This window comes from Tachyglossus aculeatus, assembly GCF_015852505.1.
Source record: "Tachyglossus aculeatus isolate mTacAcu1 chromosome 12 unlocalized genomic scaffold, mTacAcu1.pri SUPER_6_unloc_1, whole genome shotgun sequence".
NCBI classification, from domain to species: Eukaryota; Metazoa; Chordata; class Mammalia; order Monotremata; family Tachyglossidae; genus Tachyglossus; species Tachyglossus aculeatus.
In genome coordinates, this window is record NW_024044828.1 from 11221120 (window position 1) to 11248471 (window position 27352).

A 27352-nucleotide genomic window follows, 5' to 3' on the forward strand; every position below is an offset into this window, starting at 1 on the left:
ATGCAGGGCTTTACACAGGGTAAGTGCTCAATTGTTGTTATTGACTGACTGATAGACCTCAAATCTCTATGATTAATCAATAATGAAAATGTATTTATGAAGCATTTACTATATGCGGAGACCTAGGGTAGATGCAGTCCATCGCATGCAGTCCTTGTCCCACATGGGGCTCACAATCTGAGGGAGGAGGAGCAGGTATTTAATTCCCATTTACAGATGAGGAAAATGAGAAACAGGTTAAGTGACTTGACGAAGGTCACACAGAAGGCATGCCAACTTGTACTTCCCAAGCGCTGAGTACAGTGCTCTGCACACAGTAAGTGCTCAATAAATACGATTGATGATGAGAAGGCATATGGCAGAACAGGGATTAGGTCTCCCAAATCCCAGTTCCATGCTCCGGCCACACCTGTGCTAGGACTGCATCTTACTTTTGAAGAGTAATTTCTTTTTTCTAGTAATTACACCAACTACACTTGCTAGTGAGGGAGACAGAGGTAGAAGCCTAGGCTGTCCCTAGAGAAGCAGTGTGGCCTAGTGGATAGAGCATGGTCCTGGGAGTCAGAAGGACCTGTGTTCTAATCCTGGCTCCGCTACTTGTCTGCTGAGTTACCTTGGGCAAATCACTTCACTTCTCTGGGCCTCAGTTACCTCATCTGTAAAATGGGAATTAAGACTGTGAGCCCTATGTGGGGACAGGGACTGTGTCCAACCTGATTAGCTTCTATCTACCCTAGTGCTTAGAACAGTGCTTGACACATAGTAAGCACTTGACTAATACCATCATCAACATTATTATTCAATCATGTTTATTGAGTGCTTACTGTGTGCAGAGCACTGTACTAAGCACTCGGGAGAGTACAACGTAACCATAACCAGACACTTTCTTGTTCACAGGCCACGAGGCCACCACTGCCCTGGCCACACAAGGACCTCAATCTGGCCCTGTGGGTGCCGTGGGACAATTTGACTGGGATTACAGGAAGCTTTTCTCCATTAACTGCTTCTTCTGCTTCATCTGGGTAAACTGTGCGTTGTGATGTCACTCTGCTTATTAGACCACCAGCTGTTGGCCTGGCCCAGCATAGCTTTTGTCACTAACCATTGGATATTCTCAACTTCTTTTCGAGGTTCTTCCTCTGGAAAAAAAAACAAAAAACAGGGCTTCCTGGAGGGAGTGGAATGAGGTGGAAAGAGTAGGGCTTGAGGAATCGAAAGACCTGGGTTCTCGTCCAAGCTTTGCCAGTTTTGTGACCCTGGGAAAATCATTTAACCTCCCTGAGCTTGCTTCTTTGATTGTAAAATGGGAATAGTAATACCTGCTCCTTACAGGAATTGTGTAAGGACAAAATATGATTGCGGATGTGGAATCACATTGGAAAAAGAAGTGCAATGCTAATTCAGGGTATTACTATGATTACTATGTCCCCTCTCCCCATGTTGGTCATTTGTCAACCATCATTTGGTGATGTTGATTTGAATCTTGATTACTCTTTAGCCATGATGCTTAAGGGTCTTGAAGCACATGGGAGAATGGCAGAGATTCCTACCAGCCAGAGATTTAAATTCCCCAAACCACCAGTCCTGAACAGGCTGGAGCGGAGGTCAGGACTTTTAGTGTAGCTACTATTGCCTGGACTATGGGGAGCCTTTCTCATTCACATCTGAGAAAATAATGCAACTCCTGACTATCATCTTTGGATTGTTGAATTTTCTAAGTGTCTAGATTCAAGGTAGAAAGGAATAAGAATGCCCATGATAAATTTGTCATGATTTTTGACGATTGCAGATTTTAACAGGACCTTTAGCTCGTTATGGACAGGGAACATGTCTGCTAATTCTGTTGTATTGTACTCTCCCAAGTGCTTAGTACCTCGGTACATAGTGAGTGCTCAATAAATACGATTGATTGACTGACCTTTCCATAAACAGATATCAAGGTGAAAAATGAAGCTTGCTCCTTTTTGTGGTATTTAAACACTTATTATGTGCCAGGCACTATAGTAAGCACTAGGGTAGATGCAATCAAGTTGGACACAGTCCATGTCCCACGTGGGGCTCACATTTTTCATTCCTATTTCATAGTTGAAGTAACTGAGGCACAGAGAAATTTAAGTGATTTGGCCAAGGTGTCACAGTAGACAAATGGCAGAGCTGAGATTAAAACCAAGGTCCTTTCACTCCCTGGCCCATGCTGCTTTTCACTAGCAATCCTTTCCCTCCTTGGGTGGTTGAATGTATTTTGGTTTGTTCACCTATTTTAAGAAACAGAATCTCCTCCTCTTCCCATTCCCGGTGCCTGTAGAGGGAGCTCGGAATCAAGAAGAGACGTCTACAATGCAGGACACTGAACTTGACCCAGAGGAAAAACTGGAGGTTGCATAATGTGGATTGAATGCTCTTTGGAGGTCACTGAAGTACAGCTATACCCACCCACCTGCCCATTGGATCCAGTGACCTTCCTGATGGTGAGGTAATATTTGTGGAGTGTCCGACACACTTTGTCCCACACTGTGGACATGTCTTTTGCACTGCTTAGGTGGTGTGTGTGTTTGCCACTTATGATGCCTTTCAGCGCTTTTGGATTTGTCTTTCGGCCTCAATCATTTAACCAGTGGTATTTATTAAGGGCTTACTGTGTGTAGAGTGTAGTCTAGTGGATAGAGCGAGAGCCTGGGTTTCAGAAGGACCTGGGTTCTGATTCCAGGTCCACCACTTGACTGCTGTGTGACCTCTGGGCTTGTTACCTCATCCGTAAAATGGGGATTAAGACTGTGAGGCCCACGTGGGATATAGCTCTCTTCCTCCCTTCAAGGCCCTACTGAGAGCTCACCTCCTCCAGGAGGCCTTCCCAGACTGAGCCCCTTCCTTCCTCTCCCTCTCGTCCCCCCTCCATCCCCCCCTTACCTCCTTCCCTTCCCCACAACACCTGTATATATGTATATATGTTTGTACATATTTATTACTCTATTTATTTATTTATTTTACTTGTACATTATCTATTCTATTTATTTTATTTTGTTAATATGTTTGGTTTTGTTTTCTGTCTCCCCCTTTTAGACTGTGAGCCCACTGTTGGGTAGGGACTGTCTCTATATGTTGCCAACTTGTACTTCCCAAGCGCTTAGTACAGTGCTCTGCACACAGTAAGCGCTCAATAAATACGATTGATTGATTGACTTTATCCAACCTGATTAGTTCCATCTTTCCATCTACCTCAGCGCTCAGCATCAATCAATCGTACTTATTGACCACTTATTCTGTGCAGAGCACTGTACTAAGTCCTTCCCCACCCCACAGCACTTTTGCATATATGCATATATTTATAATTCTATTTGTTTATGTTAATGCCTGTTTACTTGTTTTGATGTGTATATATCTATAATTCTATTTACATTGATGCTATTGATGTCTGTTTACTTGTTTTGATGTCTGTCTTCCCCTTCTAGTCTGTAAGCCCATCATGGGCTCGGATTGTCTCTATTGCTGAATTGTACTTCCCAAGTGCTTAGTACAGTGCTCTGCACACCGTAAGCGCTCAGTAAATACGATTGAATGAATGAATGAACAATATAACAGAGTTGGTAAACACAGTCCCTGCCCACAATGTGCTTATAGTCTAGAGGGGGAAGCAGACATTAATGTAAATAAATTAAGGTTGTATACGTAAGTGCTGTGGGGCTGAGGGTCAGGGTGAATAAAGGGAACAAATCCAAGTCCAAGGGTGACACAGAAGGTTGTGGGCAAAGAGGAAATGAGGACTTAGTCAGTGAAGGCCTCTCGGCGGAGTTGTGCCTTCAGATAGGCTTTGAAGAATGGGATATGAAGAAGAAGGGCTTTCCGGGTCAGAGGCAGGACATGGGGGCCATAAGACAGGAAGAGACTACTTGCTGCCTACCTCTCACAGTATTCAGCTCCAGCTCATCCTGTAGATTGTTTGTAATTAATCCACTGCATTTATTCAGCAGTGACTTTGAACGGAGCACTGTACGAAGCACTTGGAAGAGTACAGTGGAGTTGCATTAGTACCAGACACAACATGCTCTGATTTCCACTGTCCTGGGCAGTCAGTCTGGGGGTTGATGCCTGAAAGCTCGACCCCACTCCTTTGTAAGTATCACCCACTGCCCCCAACATTGACATTGCAAAAAAAAAAAAAAAGACGAGATTTCTCTGATCTTTGCCCTCATTCATTCATTCAGCTGTATTTATTGAACGCTTACTGTGTGCAGAGCACTGTACTAAGTGCTTGGGGTAGTACAATTCAGCAGTAGAGAGAATCCCTAGATAGAGAGTCTTCAAGGAGGGGGAAAGACATCAGTACAAGTAAACAGGCATCAATATAAATAAACTTAACTTCAGATATATACATAAGTGCTGTGGGGTTGGGAGAGGGGGGAAGAGCAAAGGGAGTGAGTCAGGGTGATGCGGAAGGGAGTGGGAAATGGGGGAAAAGTGGAGCTTAGTCTGGGAAGGCCTCTTGGAGGAGATGTGCTTTCAGAAGGGCTTTGAAGGGGGGGAGAGTGATTGTCTGGTGGATTTGAAGAGGGAGGGTGTTCCAGGCCAGAGGTAGGATGTGGGCCAGGGGTCGGCAGCGAGACAGGTGAGATTGAGGCACAGTGAGAAGATAAGCACCTGAGGAGTAAAGTGCATGGGCTGGGTTGTAGAAGGAGAGAAAGGAGGTGAAGTAGGAAGGGGCAGTTCTGGTCCCAGGAGCACAAGAAATCCAAAGGCAAACTGAGCCTTTCAAAAGTCAAAGAATCCTCCTCCCCAATAGGAATTTCCCTTCTGGATCCCGGTCCTGCCTGGAAGGGTGGAAACTCCTCTCCGGACCACTTCCGTGGGCTCCCACCCTGTAAGCCATACTTACCCGGTGTGTGGGAGGGAGATGCTACCCATTTCTTCAACGTCTCAAGCCCCACAATTTACCTGCTGTGTGACCTTGATCAAGTCACTTAACTTCTCTCCGCCTAAATTTTCTTATCTCTAAAATGAGGATTAGATATCTGTTCTCCCTTCCACTTTGACTCTGAACTCTGAGTAGTACAGAGACTGTCCGATCAGATTGCAGTGGGTCTACCACAGTGCTTAGCTCATGCTCGGTATATAGTAAGCACGTAACAAGTACCGTGATTATTATTGTGAGTGGTAGTAACAGTGTTAATTATTATAGAACATTAAGTGCTCCCCATTCACCAACTGCTCTTTTGCCAAGTTTTGGAGCAGAATCAGAAATTATCTGATGGGACCAAGGACATCCTTGCATGGGGCGAAGTGGGAGGGGGATAGTTGGTGGGGGGGGGGGGTGGGAGGGTAGCCAAGGAGCTTCCCATTTTTCAATTTCCTGGAGGTCATTCTAAGCACTGAACCAAATCTGAAATACCCCATGCCAGCCCTGCTAGGAACTTGGACCTAATAATGACACCAAAAGCTATGGCTGTTTTCTCTTCCTCAACTTGGCCAAATCTCAAAACAAATGGGGTACGTGGCATCCATCTCAGATCCAGGCCAGTGGAGAATCATTCTAGGTTTCTGTAAATTCTCTGCAATGCTGAATGAAAGCTGCCATAATAATAATAATAATGATGGTATTTATTAAGCGCTTACTATGTGCAAAGCACTGTTCTAAGCACTGGGGAATTTACAAGGTGATCAGGTTGTCCCATGTGGGCCTCCCAGTCTTAATCCCCATTTTACAGAGGAGGTAACTGAGGCCCAGAGAAGTGAAGTGACTTGCCCAAAGTCACACAGCTGACCAGTGGCAGAGCCGGGATTTGAACCGATGACCTCTGACTTCAAAGCCCGGGCTCTTTCCGCTGAGCCACGCTGCTTCCCTAAGCACGCTGCTTCCCTGTCATCTGAACTCCAGACTGAAACGCAAAAACTGGAACAATGATAGGAAAAATTCTTCTTACTGGAGTATTCACAGCCACCCAAAACCGGGAAATTGCTGCTGAAACTTCTCCTACAGAAAGATTTAAATTGGTCCTTGGATGGCCCCTCTAATAAACTCTTAAAACAAGAGGTGAGCAGCATTCTGCACCGTTGGAGGTGTTTTTTTTTTTTTTTTTCTCGAAGCGGGTGCAGACCAAGGGCAGACTTTGATGGGTACCCTTTTTGTCTTGGAGTAAAGGAGAGTTTAAAAAAGAAATTAGAGGGCTCTAGTTGGCATTGGGATGGGTGGAGGGTCCAAGCGTGCCCTAATAGAGCACGAGACTGGAAGTCAGAAGGACCTGGGTTCTAGTGCAAGCTCCTCCACTTGCCTGCTTGCGTGACCTTGGGCATGTCACTTCACTTCTCTGGGCCTCAGTTCCCTCATCTGTAAAATGGAGAATAAGACCGGGAGCCCTATGTGGGGACGGGGACTATGTCCAACCCGATTAGCTTGTATTATTCCCAGCGCTTAGACCAGTGCCTGGCACAGAGTAAGCGCTTAACAAATACCATAATTACAGCGTGGCTTAATGGAAAGAGCATGGGCTTGGGAGTCAGAAGACATGGGTTCTAATCTTGGCTCCTCCAATCAATCAATCAGTCGTATTTATTGAGCGCTTACTGTGTGCAGAGCACTGTACTAAGCGCTTGGGAAGTACAAGTTGGCAACATATACTTGTCTCACTTGTCTGCTGTGTGACCTGGGGTAAGCCAATTAATTTATCTGTGCCTCAGTTCCCTCCTCTGTAAAATGGGGATTAAGACTATGAGCCCCACATGGGACAACCTGATTACCTTGTATCCACCCCAGCGCTTAGAACAGTGCTTCACACATAGTAAGCACTTAACAAATACCATCATTATTACTACTTTTTCTCTCGCCCCAGGCTAGGGTCCTCGGAGTGAGTTGTAATGCACCAGCCTTGGGGCATCCTGAGCCCCCTCCCCACGGGCCCCCTCACTGGGCCTCGTTCTCGCCTGCCCCACCGTAGACCCCTGGCCCATGTCCTACTTCTGGCCTGGAATCCCCTTTCTCCTCACATCTGCCAAATTAGCTCTCTTCCTCCCTTCGAAGCCCTGAGAGGTCACCTCCAGGAGGCCTTCCCAGACGGAGCCCCCCTTTTCCTCTGCTCTTAGAGAAGCAGCGTGGCTCAGTGGAAAGAGCGCGGGCTTGGGAGTCAGAGGTCATGGGTTCGAATCCCAGATCCGCCACGTGTCGGCTGTGTGACTTTGGACAAGTCATTTCACTTCTCTGGGCCTCAGTGACCTCATCTGGAAAATGGGGATTAAGACTGTGAGCCCCATGTGGGACAACCTGATCGCCTTGTATCCACCCCAGCGCTTAGAACAGTGCTTCACACATAGTAAGCACTTAACAAGTACCAAAATTATTATCATTATTCCTCCCCTCCCCATCGCCCCTACACAGCACTTGTGTATATACGTACGTATTTAATATTCTATTGCATTAATGATGTGTATATATCTATAATTCTGTTTATTTGTATTGACGCCATTGATGAGTGTTTACTTTTTTGGATGTCTGTTTCCCCCCTTCTAGACTACGAGCCCGGTCTCGGGCAGGGTTTGCGTGTATCCGTTGCTGAATTGCACTTTCCAAGCGCTTGGTACAGTGTTCTGCACACAGTCGGCGCTCAATAAATATGATTGAAGGAAGGAATGCCTACAGGAGGCCTTCCCAGACTGAGCCCCTTCCTCCCTCTCCCCCTCGTCCCCCCTCCATCCCCCCCATCTTACCTCCTTCCCTTCCCCACAGCACCTGTATATATGTATATATGTTTGTACATATTTATTACTCTATTTATTTTATTTGTACGTATCTATTCTATTTATTTTATTTTGTTAGTATGTTTGGTTTTGTTCTCTGTCTCCCCCTTTCAGACTGTGAGCCCACTGTTGGGTAGGGACTGTCTCTATATGTTGCCAATTTGTACTTCCCAAGTGCGTAGTACAGTGCTCCGCACATAGTAAGCGCTCAATAAATACGATTGATGATGATGATGATTGAGGGCTTACTGTGTGCAGAGCACCGTACTGAGCGCTTGGGAAGTCCAAGTTGGCAACATACAGAGACGGTCCCTACCCAACAGCGGGCTCACAGTCTAGAAGGGGGAGACAGGCAACAAAACAAAACATATTAACAAAATCATCATCAATCGTATTTATTGAGCGCTTACTGTGTGCAGAGCACTGTACTAAGCGCTTGGGAAGTACAAATTGGCAACAAATTGGAGACAGCCCCTACCCAACAGTGGGTAAAGTAAATAGGATAAATATGCATAAATAAAATAGAGCAATAAATATGTACAAACGTATATACGGGTGCTGTGGGGAGGGGAAGGAGGTAAGGCGGGGGGATTGTCCCCCGTGGGGCTCACAGTCTTCACCCCCATTTTCCAGATGAGGGAACTGAGACCCAGAGAAGTGAAGCGCCTTGTCCAAAGCCACACGGCTGACCCTGGGCGGAGCGGAATTTGCACCCACGACCTCTGGCTCCCAAGCCCGGGCTCCTTCCCTTAGAGCCGCCCGCTTCTGGCAGTAGCGGGCGGGGTGTAGCCGGAGTGGGCGGGGCCTCGCGGATCGCTCTCCCCAAAAAGGGCCCGGAGAAGGCGCTTCCCACTCGTCCGGCCGACGTCCTTCCCTCCATCCGGCCGACCGTCCTTCCCTCCGTCCGTCCTTCCCTCCGTCCGGCCGCCCGCCCGCCCGCCCGCAGCGCAGCGGCCATGGAGGAGGCCGGGGCCGGGGCCGGGGCCGGGGCCGGGCCCGGGTCCGGGGCGGCCGCCGCCCGCCTGAAGGTGGTGCTGGGCCATCTCCGCGGCCCGACGCCCGCCCTCGTATCCTTGGGGCCCCGACCGGCCCGGCCCGGCCCGGGGAAATGGCCTCCTCCCTGTTCCCGGCCGGCCGGCCCAGGACCCGGGGCCGGGACCCGGGGCCTGCTCCTCTCCTCCCGCCCCCTTCCTCGCCCCTCTTTACCCGCTGCTCGCCCCACTTTCCCCCCTTCCTGGCCCTCTCCTGCCCGCTGCTCGCCCCCTTCCTCGCCCCTTCTTACCCGCTGCTCGCCCCTTTTCCCCCTATGCTCGCCCCCTTCCTCGCTCCTTCTTACGCGCTCTTCGCCCCCTGCTGCCCGCCGCTCGCCCCCTTCCTCGCCCCCTCCTGCCCGCTGCTCGCCCCCTTCCTCGCCCCCTCCTGCTCGCTGCTCGCCCACTTCCTCGCCCCCTCCTGCCCGCTGCTCGCCCCCTTCCTCGCCCCCTCCTGTCCGCTGCTCGCCCCCTTCCTCGCCCACTCCTGCCCGCTGCTCGCCCCCTCCTGCCCGCTGCTCGCCCCCTTCCTCGCCCCCTCCTGCCCACTGCTCGCCCCCTTCCTCGCCCCCTCCTGCCCGCTGCTCGCCCCCTTCCTCGCCCACTCCTGCCCGCTGCTCGCCCCCTCCTGCCCACTGCTCGCCCCCTTCCTCGCCCCTTCTTACCCGCTTCTCGCCCCCTTCCTCGCCCCTTCTTACCCGCTTCTCGCCCCCTTCCTCGCCCCCTCCTGCCCGCTGCTCGCCCCCTCCTGCCCACTGCTCGCCCCCTTCCTCGCCCCCTCCTGCCCGCTGCTCGCCCCCTTCCTCGCCCCCTCCTGCCCGCTGCTCGCCCCCTTCCTCTCCCCCTCCTGCCCGCTGCTCACCCCCTTCCTCGCCCCCTCCTGCCCGCTGCTCGCCCCCTTCTTCGCCCCTTCTCACCCGCTTCTCGCCCCCTTCCTCGCCCCTTCTTACCCGCTTCTCACCCCCTTCATCACCCCTTCTTACCCGCTTCTCACCCCCTTCCTCACCCCTCTTTATCTGCTGCTCACCCCCTTCTTACCCGCTGCTCGCCCCCTTCTTACCCACTGCTCACCCCCTTCTTACCCGCTGCTCGCCCCCTTCTTACCCGCTGCTCGCCCCCTTCTTCCTACCCGCTGCTCGCCCCCTTCTTACCCGCTGCTCGCCCCCTTCTTCCTACCCGCTGCTCGCCCCCTTCTTCCTACCCGCTGCTCACCTCCTTTCTGCCCGCTGCTCGCCCCCTCCCTCCCGCTGCCTGCACAAGGGATCCCACCCACGATACTGGGGTAGAGCTGGACCCTGGAACAGCCCTAAACTTTCTTATGGTATTTGTTAGGTGCTTACTACGCGCCAGCATCTGTACTAAGCGCTGGGGTGGGTACAAGCAGATACCGGTTAATCCGGTTGAACACAGCGTCTGTCCCGTATAGGGCTCACAGCCTCCCTGCTTTTCAGATGTGGTCATCAATCAACCAATCAATCATATTGAGCATTCACTGTGTACAGAGCAGTGTAACAATAATAATAGTTATAGTATTTGTTAAGGGCTTACTATGTGCTAGGCACTGTACTTAGCGCTGGGGTGGATACTAGGAAATCGGGTTGGACACAGTCCCTGTCCTACTCCGGGCTCACAGTTCTAATTCCCATTTTACAGGTGAGATAACTAATTGAGGCACTGAGAAGTGACCTGATTTGCCCAGGGTCACACAGCAGACAAGTGGCACGAGTTAGGATTAGAATAATAATAATAATGGTATTTGTTAAGCGCTTACTATGTGCAAAGCACTGTTCTAAGTGCTGGGGGGATACAAGGCGATCAGGTTGTCCCACGCAGGGCTCACAATCTTAATCCCCATTTTACAGATGAGGTAACTGAGGCACAGAGAAGTTAAGTGACTTGCCCAAAGTCACACAGCTGACAGTTGGCAGAGCTGGGATTTGAACCTACGACTTTCTGACTCCTAGGCCCGTGCTCTATCCACTACACCATGAGTACAGTAAAACAGACTCATTTGCTGCCCATTGCAAGCTTACAATCTAGAGGGAGACAGACATTAATAAAAATTAATTACGGTTATGTACGTAGGTGCTGCTGAGCTGGGGGGATGAATAAAGGGAGCAAATCAGGGTGATGCAGAAGGGAGTGGAAGAAAAGGAAATGAGGGTTTAGTCAGGGAAGGCATCTTGGAGGCGATGTGCCTTCAACAAGACTTTGAAGTTGGGGAGAGTAATTGTTGGTTGGATATGAAAAGGGAGGGCATTCCAGGCCAGAGGCAGGACGTGGGTGAGAAATCGGCAGCAAGATAGATGAGACTGAGGTACATTGAGTAGGTTGGCATTAGAAGAGCGATGTGTATGAGCTGGCTTGTAGTAGGAGAGCAGGGAAGTGAGGTAAGAGGGGCAAGGTGACTGAGTGCTTTAAAGCTGATGGCAAGAAGTTTCTGTTTGATGTGAAGGGAACTGAGACACAGAGAAGTTAAGTGACCTGCCCTAGGTCACACAGCAGACAAGTGGCAGAGCTGGGATTAGAACCCACGTCCTTCGGACTTCCAGGCCCCTGCTCTATCCATTAGGTCATGCTGCTTCTCTATTTTATTTACCTTTCCTTTATAAAACTCTCTGCTTCATTTGTTTTGGTCCCTCCCCAACCCCACAATTCCCACCTCAAACCCACAGCCGGGCCCTTTGCCACCCCAGGAATAATAATAATTGTGGTATTAGGTAAGCACTTCTTGTGTGCCAAGCACTGGGCTAATTGCTGGGGTAGACATGATCCAATCAGACACGGTCACTGTCCCACTAGTGGTCCACAGTCCAAGGGAGAGGGACAACGGGTATTTCATCCCCATTTTAAAGATGAGGGAACTGAGGCACAGCAAAGTGTCTTGCCCAAGGTCACCCAGCAGGCAAGTGGTGGAGCTGGGATTACCCAGGTTTCCTGATTACCAATCCTGTTCTCTTTCCACTAGGCCACATTGCTTCTCTGTCTATGAGCTCTTTAGGGGTGCAATCTAGTCCAAAAACCCAAAAGCCACAAGTGCTTTTTAGGAAAATATGAACGTGAAAAACATTAGGAGGTGATCTTCTTAACCAACTCCCTGAACACTCCCAGGAGTATAAATATGACAAGAGAGCAGAGAAATCCCATTCTGATGGACATGGTGCCAGACACCAACCGCCAAAATTGACAAGGGGCAATTGTCAACATTGGCACCTCAGGGTTCAGTTTGGATTGCTTAGTTATCACACTGGGCCACAGAGCCTGGCCCCCAGGGGTGGCTTGTTGGCCAGCATGAAAGTCCTTGAGGTGTTAATGCTGAGAAAGTTATTTGCAAATTGGAGGACAAAGGACCAGTACAGAGCGCTGGGATTTTTTGGTTTGGCTGTGCATTCTCTGACTTCGCAGCCACTGGTGCAGGGAGAGAAGGCCCACCGTCAGATGGAAGTGGTAGGTTTGACATTGCCACATTCCAGCCCGGGCCAAGAAGATTGTTCAATCTAATTTCTGGCTCCTATTGGGAAATAGATCACAGGATTTATCAGGAAGAGCAGTTTGTGGTATATCGTGAACACTTGGATAATAATAATCTATCTGATCTTTTGTCACATTTAAATCATGGGAGCATCAGACTTCATGCAGTTCTCAGCATCAACTAGCCAGAGTAACTGACTTATTTACAATACTATGTTTCTTATCCTTTATTTGCCCAGTGAATAAGATGTCTCCTGTATGTTCTCCCTATGGTGTAGGTGGGAATAATACTGTCTGTTGGAGGTTCAGTGGGCGTTCCATCAGAATATGTTCTTTTCAGGTTTGAGTATGTCCCTTGTTAAGTTTGGGGGGGACGGGGGGACGGGGGGAGGGTGTGTGTGTCCCAAGTCTTTAGGCTGTTGGACTGTGGGAGAGCAAACTAGTGGCTAGTTTGACCCACCAGAGGATGGTGGGTTTAGCAGTGGGATAGGGGGAGAGGCAGGAGGGCTAGTGAGTTGGACCCTGAGATTTGCCATTGCTCCACAACCCCCCACCTTGTCCTCCATTCCTTTGCAACTCCCCACCCCCATCCCCTGAGTTGAAAGGGGAGCATCAGGGCTGATGTTAATTAGCCAGAAACTCCTGTTGCGTTCCCAGGAAATTCTGATAATCCACCAATATCCTTGCTTCATTCTCCTCTCATTCCTACTACTAGTGATGGGGTGATAATACAGGAACATTTTGGATCTTTAGAAACAGGGGTGCAGTTCTTTGGGATATTTAAACCTCAATTGGAAGGACTCGGCATTGGAGATGTTTTCCCGGGCTCCATCCAGGGAATGGGTCACCTTATTGTTAGTGCAGAAGTTGCCTTCAAGTTCTATTTTATTTACCTGAACTCTTATCTTAGTCCGCCTCCCCTACTTCAGCATCGGTTGCTACTTCCAGTTGCCAGCAGAAGCCGTTCCAGTAAGTGATACTTTTGCTCTTTTAACAATACTTGTAAATCTGTTGTCTTTATAGGCAATTTTAAAAAGTGGAATATAGGCCTATGTAGCCATATCTGGGGTGCAGTCTGCAAAATGTAAACAGGCCAAGCACTATGTAAGCACAGGCCCTGAGGAGACCTGGGGGACCTGACTCTCCAGCGACTCCAGATAAACAGACTAAAATTAACTCACGGCCCTAAAAGAGGCCTGTTGGAGACAAGTACCCATAACTGACCACTGGGTAGGCTGCAGTGAAGCTTTGCAGTTTTTTGTTTTGTTTTGTTTTTTATGGTATCTGTTAAGCAGCCAAGTGCTGGCGTAGATGCAAGCTAATCAGGTTGGACACAGTCCATATCCCACATCATAATGAAAATTTTAATAATAACAATATTTGGGGTATTTAAGCACTTACTACGTTCCCAAGACTGAGGTAGGTACAAAATCATCAGGTCCCACTTGGCGGTCACAGTCTAAGTAGGAGAAAGAAGGGATATTGAATTCCCATTTTACAGATGAGGAAACTGAGGCACAGAGAAGTGAAGTGAGTTGCCCAAGGTCACACAGCAGATAAGTGCAGAGCCGGGGTTAAAACTCATGACGTTCTGACTCCTGGCCCGTTCTCTTTCCATTAGTCCACGCTGCTTCCCATAGTTCACCAAAGCTACTGGGTTTCATGAGCTTCACTGGGTTTTATGTGCTTTCAGTGACCCTCAACTGACTAACTTGTGGTAATTTTCTCCTTGGAAACTCTGAGAACCATAAAACCAGTGGCCAAATAAATTACTGGGAATTCTCAGGTTAACCTTAGTTCCCCTTAGTCTGCCTTGGACTTCAAAGTGATCTCCAGGGACAACATTGCCTTAATTATTGTTATTAGTTTTGTTCCTCTTATTTATTATGGCATTTTTTATGTGCTTACAATGTGCAAGCACTGAGATAGAAGATAATCAGATCAGACACAGTCCCTGTCGTACATGGGGCTCACAGCTAGGGAGGAGGAAGAAAAAGTGTTTTAACCACATTTGACAAATGAGGAAATTGAAGTCCAGAGAAATTGATTTGCCCAAGGTAACACAATGAGCCAGTGGCAGAGAACGGAGTAGAACCTGGATCTTCTGACTTCCAGTGCTGTGTTCTTTCAATTAGGGGACACTGAGAGATCTCTGAAAAGTCAGGAAAAGAGGATATGGCGCATTTGCTGTCAGGAAGGTTTAACAGCGCTCAATTAAGTTGCATTTTACACAGTTTCCATTGCTTAGATTTTTTTGAATTGATGCTGCAACAGATTGGCTTGGGAATAGTTCTTAATTCAGCAAAGGCTGGGGAAACTATAGGAAAGCAATCTGGACTGTGAGCACCAGCACAGTTCCCAGAGGGCTGTCAAAAAAGCCATAAATTAGTGGGGCGATGATATTTGAGCACTGTTCTAAGAAAGAGCCATGTCATGAGACAGACTGAATATAACTTGCTCTTTGGGTGACAGATCCGTTCCCCTGGCATGAATGTTTCCCCTGCCAAGGGCAGCAGCAGCAGTAAGGAGAAGCAGCACTGGAGCAGTGCTGATGGAAGTCGTAACGACAACATTGTGACATCCCTTTCTTCCCCACCCCTCCCACTCACACAGACTGTGTCCAATCTACTTATTCTATATTTACCCCAGTGCTTACTTAATTTGATTCAATTGTATTGATTGAGTGCTTACTGTGTGCAAAGCGTAGGAGAGTACAGTACAACAACAAACAGACACATTCCCTGCCCACAACAAGCTCACAGTCTAGAGTACCGGGCATGTAGTAAACACTTAACACATACCACAGTTATTACCTATACATCTACCTGACCATTGCCTCAAGCCCCCAGCTTGAAAGGGCTGTGGCAGTGCTCTCCCCACACACCCACCAACACACCAAGCTGAGACTGCCTGAGGCAATTTCCGAAGTTGTCCTAGAGGTTAGGCTTAAACTTGTCCAGTCCCGGAGAAAGTATGTGAAAGGGTCATCTCAAGGTTTATTTTAGCTTAAAGAAGCAGCATGGCCTAATGGAAAGAGGACAGGTCCAAGAGTCAGAGGATCGGAGTTCTAATCCTAGCTCTGCCACTCTTCTGCTGCGTAACCTTGGGCACGTCATTTAATTTGTTTGCCTCAGTTCCCTCATCTGCAGAATGGGGATTAAATACGTGTTCTGCCTCCTACTCAGACTATGAGTCCCATGTGGGACATAATTATCTTATATCTACCGTAGGGATTACTACAGCAAGAGAAGCAGAGTGGCTCAGTGGAAAGAACATGGGCTTGGGAGTCAGTGGTCATGGGTTCTAATTCTGCCTCCGCCACTTATTGGCTGTGTGACTTTGGGCAAGTCACTTAACTTCTCTGTGCCTGTTACCTCATCTGTAAAATGGGGATTGAGACTGTGAGTCCCACATGGGATAGCCCGATCATCCTGTATCCTCGCCAGTGCTTAGAACAGTGCTTTGCACATAGTAAGCGCTTAGTAAATGCCATCATTATTATTATTATTATTACAGTGCTTGGCACACAGTAAGCATTTAACAAATACCATTATTTTCATTATTATGTTTCCCCATAGTTTCAGTTACCTGAGCTCAGTCTTGACAACTCAACAGCCACATACTTATTGACTGGACTTGAATTCTAATTTTTTTTTTTGCCTCATCTTCCTCATCCTCCAGGTACACCTTGGATAATAACCTCATGAGCCTGGAGCAGAGACAGTTTTACGAGGATAATGGCTACCTTGTCATTAAAAATATGGTTCCAGATGCAGATCTGCAGCGCTTTAGGTAAGGCTATTTAATGTCTTAAAGATTGTAATAAAATGCTAGAAACAACTGCTCAGCAGTAACAACAGTTTGGTTAGGGAGCAAAAACTCATTTGTGGCTCTTCCTGTTTTTCCCCAATGATCTGAGAAATCTAAACCTCTTTCCCTCCGGTCCCACCAAGATCTAGTAGGACAGTTATGGTATATGCGTTCCTGACTATTCCTCTCTTCTGTTAAGCACATTTACCTTCCCTTAGTGGGCACTGCCTTCCTAGAGAGGATTTTTCCCTTTAGATGTTAAGGTTGTTAACATCTTTTAATGGTTTTATTGTAATAGTTTTTTTAATGGCTATCTGTTAAGCACTTACTATGTGCCAGGCATTGCTCCAAGTGTTGGGGTGGATACAAGCTAATCAGGTTGGACACAGTCCAATGTTCCACAAGGGGCTCACAGTCTTAATTTCTATTTCACAGATGAGGTAACTTCATTCATTCATTCAATCGTATTTATTGAGCGCTTACTGTGTGCAGAGCACTGTATTAAGCGCTTGGGAAGTACAAGCTGGCAACATATAGAGACGGTCCCTACCCAACAGCGGGCTCACAGTCTAGAAGAGGGAGACAGAGAACAAAACAAAACATATTAACAAAATAAAATAAATAGAATAAATATGTACACATAAAATAAATAAAGTAATAAATATGTACAAACATATATACATATATACAAGTGCTGTGGGGAGGGGAAGGAGGTAAAGCGGGGGGGATGGGAGGGGGAGGAGGGGGAGAGGAAGGAAAGGGCTCAGTCTGGGAAGGCCTCCTAACTGAGGCACAGAGAAGTGAAGTGACTTGCCCAAAGTCACACATTAGACAAGTGGCAGAGCCAGGGTTAGAACTCACATCCTTCTGACTCCCAGGCTTGTGCTCTGTCCATTAGGCCACACTTCTTCACTTATTGACTGGACTTGATTCCTTTCTTTGATAATATTGTATGAGATCATTGTATACCCTCACCCATTGAAATGTTCACAGTAGGCACTACCTAGACTCTTGGAAGAACAGAGAGAGACTGAGAGAGAGAGAGAAGATTGCAGAATTCCACAAGGAGGATATGTAGAAAGTCAGATAAAGAAGAGTTAAAATGTCCCAAATGCTTCATGAGTATTAAATGTGTTAAAGAAATAACAGTTGGAAACCAGGGCTGGAGGTAGGCAGGGTGGGCTTCTTGCTGCCTGCAGAGAGGCAGCCATGTCCTGGGAGATGCATGAGATGTAGGGACTGTCTCTATGTGATGCCAATTTGTACTTCCCAAGCGCTTAGTACAGTGCTCTGCACATAGTAAGCGCTCAATAAATACGATTGATTGATTGATTGATTAAACAGTGATGTGCAGTTGAGTATATGCCATTTGGTCTCATTTTCCAGGAATGAATTTGAAAAGATCTGTAGAGAGGAGGTGCAGTATCCAGGCCTGGTGGTGATGAGAGATCTGAGCCTCGCAAAGAAGGAATTGATTCACGATGAAATAGAAGTTTCCAAAATCCAGGATTTTCAAGCCGTTGAAGAACTTTTCAGATACTGCACCCTGCCTCAGGTCAAAAACTTTGACATACCTCGCTCTAAAAAAAATCCTCAAGCTTTTCACTTGAAAAATAATGATCTATATTCCTTTCTAGTGATGTCTCCAACTTGCCCCTACCACCCTGACTCCCACTTCCAAGAAGAACTGCATTGAGGGGTGTGGAGCTGGACTTTGCGGGTCACAGTGCTATGTCATTGGGGTCCTTCTGCAGCGTGGGCTCCATAGCATGTGGGTTAGCAGAAGGGTTACAGGACTGTGAATTTAGAAATCTGCAGTGGGGAATGTAGCACATGGCTTTATCTAAGTGCAGGTGGTAGAATATTACCTGTGTATGGATGCAAACATGGACTTCTTGGAGGAACTTTTTGTTTTGTTTTGTTTTTTCGCTGCTTTTTTGTTAAGCACTTATTAATGTGCTAAGCACTGTACTAAATACTGGGGTAGATACAAGGTAATCAGGTTGGAAACAGTCCATGTCCCACATGGGGCTCATAGACTTAATACCCATTTTACAGATGAGGTAAAAAGCACAGAGAAGTGAAGTGACTTGCCCAAGAGCACACAGCAGACCAGTGGAGGAGTCGGGATTAGAACGCAGGTCCTTCTGACTTTCAGGCCTATACTGTATCTCTCAGTCCACGCTGCTTCTCAGCTTCTCACATCTGTCAGTGTGCTTCAGACCTTTTGAATCTTGTGTTCATTATTCATTCAGTCAGTCAGTCGTATTTATTGAGCGCTTATTGTGTGCAGAACACAGTACTAAGCACGTGGAAAGTACAATTTGGCAACAAAGACAATCCCTACCCCACAATGGGCTCACAGTCTAGAAGCAGGGAGACAGGCATCAAAACATGCAAACAGTCTAATCAGATAAGGCTCCTGGGAGACAAATATTGTCTACTGATTCTGACTTTCTATTTTTCCAGATAGATAATGACTGAAAACCTGAGGTACATTTTGATGCAGCCAATGGGGAGCGAGCTATAACTTGGTTTCACTTATCTCCATATCAGTTACTGCACAGACCTCTGATTGTGGTGTATTTTTTCCCCCACTCTAGATTGTCAAGTATGTGGAGTGCTTCACTGGACCCAACGTCATGGCCATGCACACAATGCTAATCAACAAACCTCCAGATACTGGTAAAAATGACAATTACAATATTAATTAATTACTATGTGCTAAGTGCCCGCCCTAGAGTGGGCCTAGAATTTCTTCCCCAAGGAGTGCGTACAGCCTGCTTATTCCAACCATTCCCTACCTCACCTGGCTCACCATCTTCTGCACACTTCTTCCACTCCTTTGACAGGATTGCTCTTGAATTGGGAAGATCAGAAATGTCTGCTACTACAGCTTTCTGGTCAAGGGCAAAAAGAAACAGTGGGGCCTAGTGGATAGACCATGAGCCTGGGAGTCAGAAATACTTGGGTTCTAATCCTGGCTCTGCCACTTGTCTGCTTTGTGCCCTTGGGCAAGGCATTTCACTTCTCTGGGCCTCAGTTACCTCGTCTGTAAAAGGAGACTATTTTTAATGGTATTTGTTAAGCACTTACTATGGGCCAGGCAATGTACTGAGCAGTGGGGTAGATAGAAACTAACCAGGTTGAACACAGTCTATGTCCCACAAGGGGCTCACAGTATTAATCCCCATTTTAACAGATGGAGTAACTGAGGCACAGAGAAGTGAAGTGACTTCCCAGAGATCACACAGCAGACAAGTGGCGGAGCTGAGATCAGAACCCTGGTCCTAGGCCTTGCTATTTCTCAGTGTGGATTAAGACTGTGAGCCCCATGTGGGACAGGGACTGTGTCCAACCTGATTAGCTGGTATCTACCCCAGTGCTTAGTACAGTGCCTGGTGCATAGTAAGCGCTTAACAAATACCATTTTTTTTAAATAAGGCCAGCAGCACAGCTTCTACTGAAAACTGTTCAACTGTTACGTTTTTGAGATTTTTAGGGCTGTGAACTCCCTCTCCCCACTGCCTCCCTCTTGCCCAGGCCAGTGACCATCTGTAGGCTACAGTACAGTGCTCTGCACATAGTAAATGCTCAGTAAATACTGCTGATTGATTAATGGCAGGGATTTTGTTCCTAGTTCTCCAGCGTCCCCCCGACACCCCCCTCCCCTTAGCCTGTATGCATGCTGACCTCCCTCTAATCACCCCTTAAGCCCACATCAAATACCTGAACCTAAGCAGTCCAGGATTTACAGGGTAGTTAGAGAGAGGTTCTCTAGTTTATTAGACAGGCAGATCCCAACGTTCAATCTGAGGGCTGCTAGTATCAACCAGTATCTGGGGGTGGTACGTAGGTGTGAAGGTGCTTACGTTGTTGTTAGATCAGAGCTACATCCTGGTGTTATATAATATTTTAAAGACCCCTTTATGAATTTTAAATTGAACAGTAATTATTAAGGTACTTATTAAGGACTTAGCCACTGGGATTAATACAAGATAGGTGACAGTCCCTTTTCCACATGGAAGCAGGTATTTTGTCCCCATTTTACAGAAGAGGAAATTGAGGCCCAGAGCGGTTAAGGGACTTGCCCAAGGTCTCACAAAGGTCAGTGGCAGAACAGGGATTAGAACTAGAGTCACCTAACTGCCATTCGTATGCTCTTTCCAGAATACTTGGACCAAATCCATATTGCAAGTCAGAGCTGGTACTGAGATTCCCACTGTAGACCTAGTTCCAGTTGATTACTTTTTCTGAGCCACCTGATCCCTGGGTTCAAGCGTGTAGTGGCCCTGATTTGGAGGGGGGAGAGGGTTGTATTGATTTCCATTGGATTTCAGGGGTGCTGGGTCTCAAGCTCCTTCATTTTTTTTCTCACACATGGATGGTTTTTCAGGGAATAAGACGTCTCGCCACCCCTTGCATCAGGATCTGCACTATTTCCCATTCAGGCCAGCTAACTGGATTGTTTGTGCGTGGACTGCCATGGAATCCATCAACCGAGAAAATGGCTGCCTGGTGGTACTCCCTGGCACCCACAAGGGCCCGTTGAAAAAGCATGACTATCCCAATTGGGAGGTGAGGCAGCAGCACGGAGATTGCCTGTGAAGATGACATGAGGGAGAGGGGATTCATCCTTGATGTGGTCACCATTTCCAAAAGGAATCTTAGTACACATAAGCATTTATACCCATACCTTTGTATATAATAATAATAATAATAATGATGGTATTTGTTAAGCGCTTACTATGTGCAAAGCACTGTTCTAAGTGCTGGGGAAGATACAAGGTTATCAGGTTGTCCCACATGGGGCTCACAGTCTTAGTCCCCATTTTACAGATGAGGGAACTGAGGCCCAGAGAAGTTAAGTGACTTGCCCAAAGTCACACAGCTGACAAGTGGCAGAGCTGGGATTCGAACCCATGACCTCTGACTCCAAAGCCCATGATCTTGTCACTAAGCCACAGCTGCTTCTCTGTATATGTGGTTACTTCTCCAACCTGTGCTTTATTTCATTGTCTGTCTCCACCACTAGATTGTAAACTCCTTGAAGGCAGGAATTGTATCCATTTTATTGCCTTCTCCCACGCGGTTAGTACAGTGCTCTTTTTTTAATATTTGTTAAGCACTTATTCATTCATTGTCATATTTATCGAGCACTTACTATGTGCACAGCAGTGTACTAAGCGCTTGGGAGAGTATAAAATAACAATAAACAGACACGTAACCTACCCAAAACAAGCTTACAGTCTAGAGGCATGGCTCAGTGGAAAGAGCCCGGGCTTAGGAGTCAGAGGTCATGAGTTCAAATCCTGGCTCCGCCGCTTGTCAGCTGTGTGACTTTGGGCAGGTTACTTAACTTCTCTGGGCCTCAGTTATCTGTAAAATGGGGATTAAGATTGTGACCCCCCCCCACGTGGGACAATCTGATCACCTTGGATCCTCCCCAGTGCTTAGAACAGTGCTTTGCACATAGTAAGCGCTTGACAAATGCCATCATTATTATTGATAGGGGTGAGACAGACGTTAATATAAATAAATTATAGATACATACACAAGTGCTGTGGGGCTAAGAGGAGGAAGAGGGGGCATTCTTCCTCCTATTTGGACTATGAGCCCCAAGTGAGACCTGATGATCTTGTATCTGCCTCTGTGCTTAGTATAGTGCTTGGCACACAGTAAGTGCTGAACAAATACTACCATGATTATTAGTTTGGATCACTAGAACAGGCAGGCTAGACCCCTCTGAATTCTTGCTCATGAAACTCCGGTGAAGTCAGGTTTTCCACCCAAGATCCAACATGTGGGTTTTAATAGAACCCGCATGTTGCTTTAGAGAAGCAGCGTGACTCAATGGAAAGAGCACGGGCTTTGGAGTCAGAGGTCATGGGTTCAAATCCTGGCTCTGCCAATTATCATAATAATAATAATGATGGCATTTATTAAGTGCTTACTATGTGCAAAGCACTGTTCTAAGCGCTGGGAAGGTTACAAGGAAATCAGGTTGTCCCATGGGGGGCTCACAGTCTTAATCCCCATTTTACAGATGAGGCAACTGAGGCACAGAGAAGTTAAGTGACTTGCCCAAAGTCACACAGCTGGCAATTGGCAGAGCCAGGATTCAAACCCATGACCCCCGACTCCAAAGCCCAGGCTCTTTCCACTGAGCCACGCTGCTTCTCAATTGTGAGCTGTGTGACTTTGAGCAAGTCACTTAAGTTCTCTGTGCCTCAGTTACCTCATCTGTAAAATGGGGATTGAGACTGTGAGCCCCCCGTGGGACAACCTCATCACCTTGTAACCCCCCCCAGCGCTTAGAACAGTGCTTTGCACATAGTAAGCGCTTAGTAAATGCCATGAAAAAAATAAATAAATAATGGTGTTTGCGCACCATATAACCTTGACTTTCATTGTGTGTTCCAGGGGGGTGTGAACAAGATGTACCATGGGATCATCGACTTTGATGAAAACCAGCCTAGGACTCACCTGGTGATGGAGAAGGGAGACACTGTTTTCTTTCACCCCCTGCTCATTCACGGCTCTGGAATGAATCGAACTAAAGGGTTCCGGAAGGTACGATTGGCAATTCTTGTTGTAAATGGGACCTATCTCCCTATGCTGTTTAGAAATGGTGAAATTCAAAACCATTAAAGCAGGATATGAGCGAGGCAGATCAGCCACCCAGTCCAGTTTGTTCACTGGGACCCTGATTCAGTCATATCAGAGTAACTCCTGTTCTGGAGAGAAAAGCATGGTTTATTTCAGTTAATTATTTATTATTCATGGGAATGTCTGAATTACCACAGTCCTAAGGATGTCCCGTACCTCTACATTTTTTCTTGCAGAAAGGAAATACATCCTAGCAGGTTTGAAACACTTCTGATTTGTGTGTCTCTGTGTGGTTTTTCTCTGTCACACTCTCCATTTATTTGATCCCTGTATCCTTTCCTATTTTTCAGTGTTGCCAAAATTGATGTTTTGTCTTCAGATTCACCCATAAATTGTGATTTTTATACTAAATTTAGGCTCCAATCACCAAGGATGTATTTTCTGTTTATGGTGCTGTAGGTCTTGGCAGTAGGACCATTTTCATTTTCAAGCCTCAGAAACTTGTAGGCATCCCTATTTAGTGTTTGGAACAGTCTCATGACCAAACTGTGCCGTGAAAACAGTTGGAACACCTTTCCAACTAATTGTGGCCCAGAACTTGTATGCTTGCCCTAGTATGATTGTACTAGTACAGTCGAACTAGTGTGCATGAAGTGGGTTTAGATCCTGCCTCAGGTTGAGGGAAAGGACTTAGATTATGAGAAACAGCATGGCTCAGTGGCTACAGCATAGGCCCAGGAGTCAGAAGGTCATGGGTTCTAATTTTGACTCTGCCACATGTCTGCTGTGTGACCTTGGGTAAGTCACTTCACTTCTCTGGGCCTCAGTTACTTCATCTATAAAATGGAGGTTCTAATGGAAAAAATAAAAGAAAAGATCATTCAGTGTGGATCTCTTGCTGTAAGGTCCTGTTCAGCAATGTTGAGAAGCAGCAAGGCCTAATGGAAAGAGCACGGGCACGGGAGTCAGAAGGACCAGTGTTCTAATTCCGACTCTGTCAGTTGCTTGCTGTGTGACCTTGGGCAAGTCACTTAACTTCTCTGGGCCTCAGTTCAACTGTAAAGTGGGAATTAAATACTTGTTCTCCCTTCTACTTAGACTTCATACTTATAAATAAATATTTATTTATGTATATTAATATTTGCCTTCCCCTCTATGAGTTGAGCTTGTTATGGACAGAGAATGTGTCTGTTTATTGCTGTATCTCCCAAGTGCTTGTTACAGTGCTTTGCACATACTAATCACAATAAATATGACTGAATGAATGAATGAGCCCCATGCGGGTCAGGGACTGTCTAATCTAACCTGTACCTATCCCAGCAATTAGAACAGTTTTTTACACATAGAAAGTGTATAACAAATAGCATTAAAAAAACCCAGCAGACATTCAGTAAATACTGCTGAATTCAATACTGAATTCCATGTTTTACTGTTTATAGTGAGGAAGTGTACCAACTTGAATAGCTGGTCCTGCTATTTGTCCTCACTAGCTATTTTTTTTGTTTTGCTTCCTACAGGCAATGTCTTGCCACTATGCCAGTGCAGACTGCCACTATATCGATGTGAAAGGCACGTCTCAAGAAAACATTTCAGAGGAAATAAAAGATCTTGCAAACAAAAAGTTTGGGTTAGAAATGACTACCCCAGTGAAGGTAAGACCCTGGGGCAGAAAGAAAGGCCTAGAAAACTAATCGGGAGCTGCGAGCCTCAAATTCATTGGTTGGAAATATCGACGGCTGCCGAGGAGGGCAAGGCTTGGACAGTTGGCTACTGGGAGGGATGGCTGGAAGGGGCACAGTTGGGTGACTTAACACCCCCAATTCAGTCCTGGCTTCGCCTAGCCACCCCCCGAATTAGTTTGATTTAGAATGGCCACCTGTGGGCTCTGGGAGGGAGCTGAGGGAGAGTGCTGACACAGGCGGCCTCTTGGGCTCTTTTTGACTCTGCCTTATACAGAGCCTCTGTCCAGCAGGATAAAACACTGGTCAATCCAGGAGGAGGGGAACAATCAATCAGTCAGTCAGTCAATGACACAGTCAGATCTGGTTGTTTTAGATAATGCCAAATATGACTCCTTAAAATTTTTGTTTTCCCCTTAAATAATAATAACAATTAGGGTATTTGTTAACCGCTTACTGTGCTTTATTAAGCGCTGGGGTCTATCTCACTGAGGGTGGTCAGAGGAGATGACTTTAAATTCTTTTGAAAACTGGAGGGTTTGATAAACTTTCTATTCGGGGTTGATTTTAGGATATTTGGATCCTGCGAGGACGGCTTGTGAAAGGAAAAAGAACAAACCTCTGAAGTGTGCCTCAAAAATTAGAAGTCGTGATCCTTCCTGTGGTGCGCTGTTCCAACTCACTCACGTTTTGTATTTGCGGTGGGCTTACCCGATCAGCAGTCTCATAACAGATTCTTAATGCAACTTTCATTATTATTAAAATCGCAAAGTATCATCACACTGGAAATCATGATTATAACAAGGAAGCAGTGTGTATATTAATTTCAATCATAGAATACTATAGGAAAGATGTATTTTTGTAATTTGTAAACAATCCAAGTCTGTATTTTCAGAACTCAGTACTCTGAGAGAGGAACCTTCATCAAATTAGCTCTACACACTAAGCAGAGATTGTTGCTTTTTAAGTCCACGTGGGTTCCACATTGAACTCTGTGACTCATCTCTTCTTGGTCCTGGAATGGCTTCCCTCCTGGGAGCTCATTGCAAGTTACCAAGACTTTACTTCCTTCAGACCCACTGATCAAAAAAAAATCAATCAATTGTAGTTTTTGAGAGCTTATTATGTTCAGAGAACTCTACTAAGCACTTGGGAGAGTACTTAGTGGAAGAGTACAATATAAACAGGAACAACTCATTTACAGTCATTTATAGACCTAGGGATGTGGGAAGGGTGAGTCTAAGGGCACCAGTTTAAGCCTCTCCAGAAAGCCTGTTGATTCAGTCATTGATTTCCAGGCAACACAGAGGGTAAGGAAGGTGTTCTTAATGCTTTGCTGGGTGACCAGAGCCAAGTGGTGGTGCTGTACTGGCCTTTCTAATTCTGCTTGTGTTCTGTTTCTCCCCATTTCCTCACCCACCAAGGGCAGTTTGGGCTCGTTCTATACTTTGCCCCCGAGTCCAGCTGGGCTGCAGTAAGAGAGAGAAAGAATTCTGGCTCTTCCAGGGTGCATGTTTTCCAGTTCCTATTGCTGGCTGAGGTGTTGGGAGGCCCACCTGCCCATTTAAATCCTGGTTCCAGTTGGGCACTGTTCCAGGTGGGCTTTGAGGTGGGTAAGGGGGTGATCTGGGAGGGGAGTGGCTTTCAAGTACAGCACAAAACTGAGATGCCAAGAGCTGTTTTCTAATAATCTCACGCTCATCTATGAAATACAAATAAATGGTAGAAAGCTGACAAGTTGTATTGAATTCATTTCTTTCATTCAGTCAGTCATATTTATTGAGTGCTCATTTTGCTCAGTGTATGTACTAAGCGCTTGGGAGAGTACAATGTGACAATAAGCAGACACATTCCCTGCCCACAATGAAAATTTGTGTGTGTGTGTGTGTGTGTGTGTGTACTGTGTCGTGATCTAGCATCCTTTTATATCCGTATCTCAATATTTCCATAGAACATTTTGGGTGCTTACTATGTCGGAGCACTGTACTAAGTTGGGAGAGCACAATACAATAGAGTTGGTAGATCCAAACCCTGCCCACAACATTATCGTCTAGTGGAGGGATACAACATTAAAATAAATTACAAAGTCAAAGCCTTTCTCAGCTTCTGAACCAGTTTCATCAATGTTCTCTGCCAGTTCTACTTAATCAATCAATTGTATTTATTAAGCACTTACCACGTGCAGAGTACTGTACTAAATGCTTGAGAGCATAATGCAACAATCAGCAGATACGTTCCCTGTCCATAATGAGCATACAATTTAGAGGTGGCCAGCCCCATAGATCCAGAATGCTCAGCCCACTGCCTCAGAGATCGCTATGTCTCCACCTCCTGACTGCATATACAGGCTACTTGTTTGTATTTTCCAGCAAGCTCACATAAGTCAATCAACCAATAGTATTTATAGAGCACTTACTGGGCACAGAGCACTGTACTCAGCGCTTGGGGAAGTACAATACAACAGAGTTGATAGACATGTTCCCTGCTCACAGGGAACTTACATTCCAGAGGAGGAGACAGACATTTAAATAAATTACACACACACACACGTACATTGTGTGTGTGTGTATGTGCGTACGTACATACAGGCCACCCAGCATCTCTACCCCAATTCTTTCAGGTCCCAGGTAACGCCACCGACCCGGCAAAGCCAAGCAGATTCTGTGACTCCACTTCTTGGCTCTGTCTCTTTCCAGGACTTTATTTATTTATTTATTTATGGTATTTAAGTGCTTACTATGTGCCAAGTACTGGCTTACCACTGGGCTAGTTACAAGCTAATCCAGTTGGACACACTCCATGTCCCAAATGGGACTCACAGTGTTCTTTCTATTCTACAGTTGAGGTAACTGAGGCCCAGAGAAGTTAAGTGACATGCACAAGGTCACCCAGCAGACAAGTGGAGGATGGGGATTAGAACCCAGGTCCTCTGACTTCTAGGCCTGTGCTCTAGCCACTAGGCCACACTGCCTCTTGCTGACTTATATGGGCTTTTTCAGTCAGCCCTTCCAGTCTGGGTACTCCACAGTG

At 46.5% G+C, this 27352-nt stretch overlaps 1 protein-coding gene across 1 annotated transcript; it reads left to right on the forward strand.

The window, feature by feature from the left end:
• PHYH (phytanoyl-CoA 2-hydroxylase) lies at window positions 1-26056 on the forward strand. Its single transcript, XM_038741040.1, has 14 exons — window positions 1-19; window positions 898-1022; window positions 2266-2376; window positions 3802-3939; window positions 5900-6025; window positions 8457-8789; window positions 13135-13193; window positions 15906-16016; window positions 17421-17589; window positions 18638-18719; window positions 20431-20612; window positions 22458-22607; window positions 24161-24295; window positions 24894-26056. Exons 1-14 carry the CDS (start codon window positions 1-3, stop codon window positions 24945-24947), a joined length of 1794 nt encoding a protein of 597 aa, XP_038596968.1. The 3' UTR covers window positions 24948-26056.
• Window positions 26057-27352: the final 1296 nt, after the last annotated feature.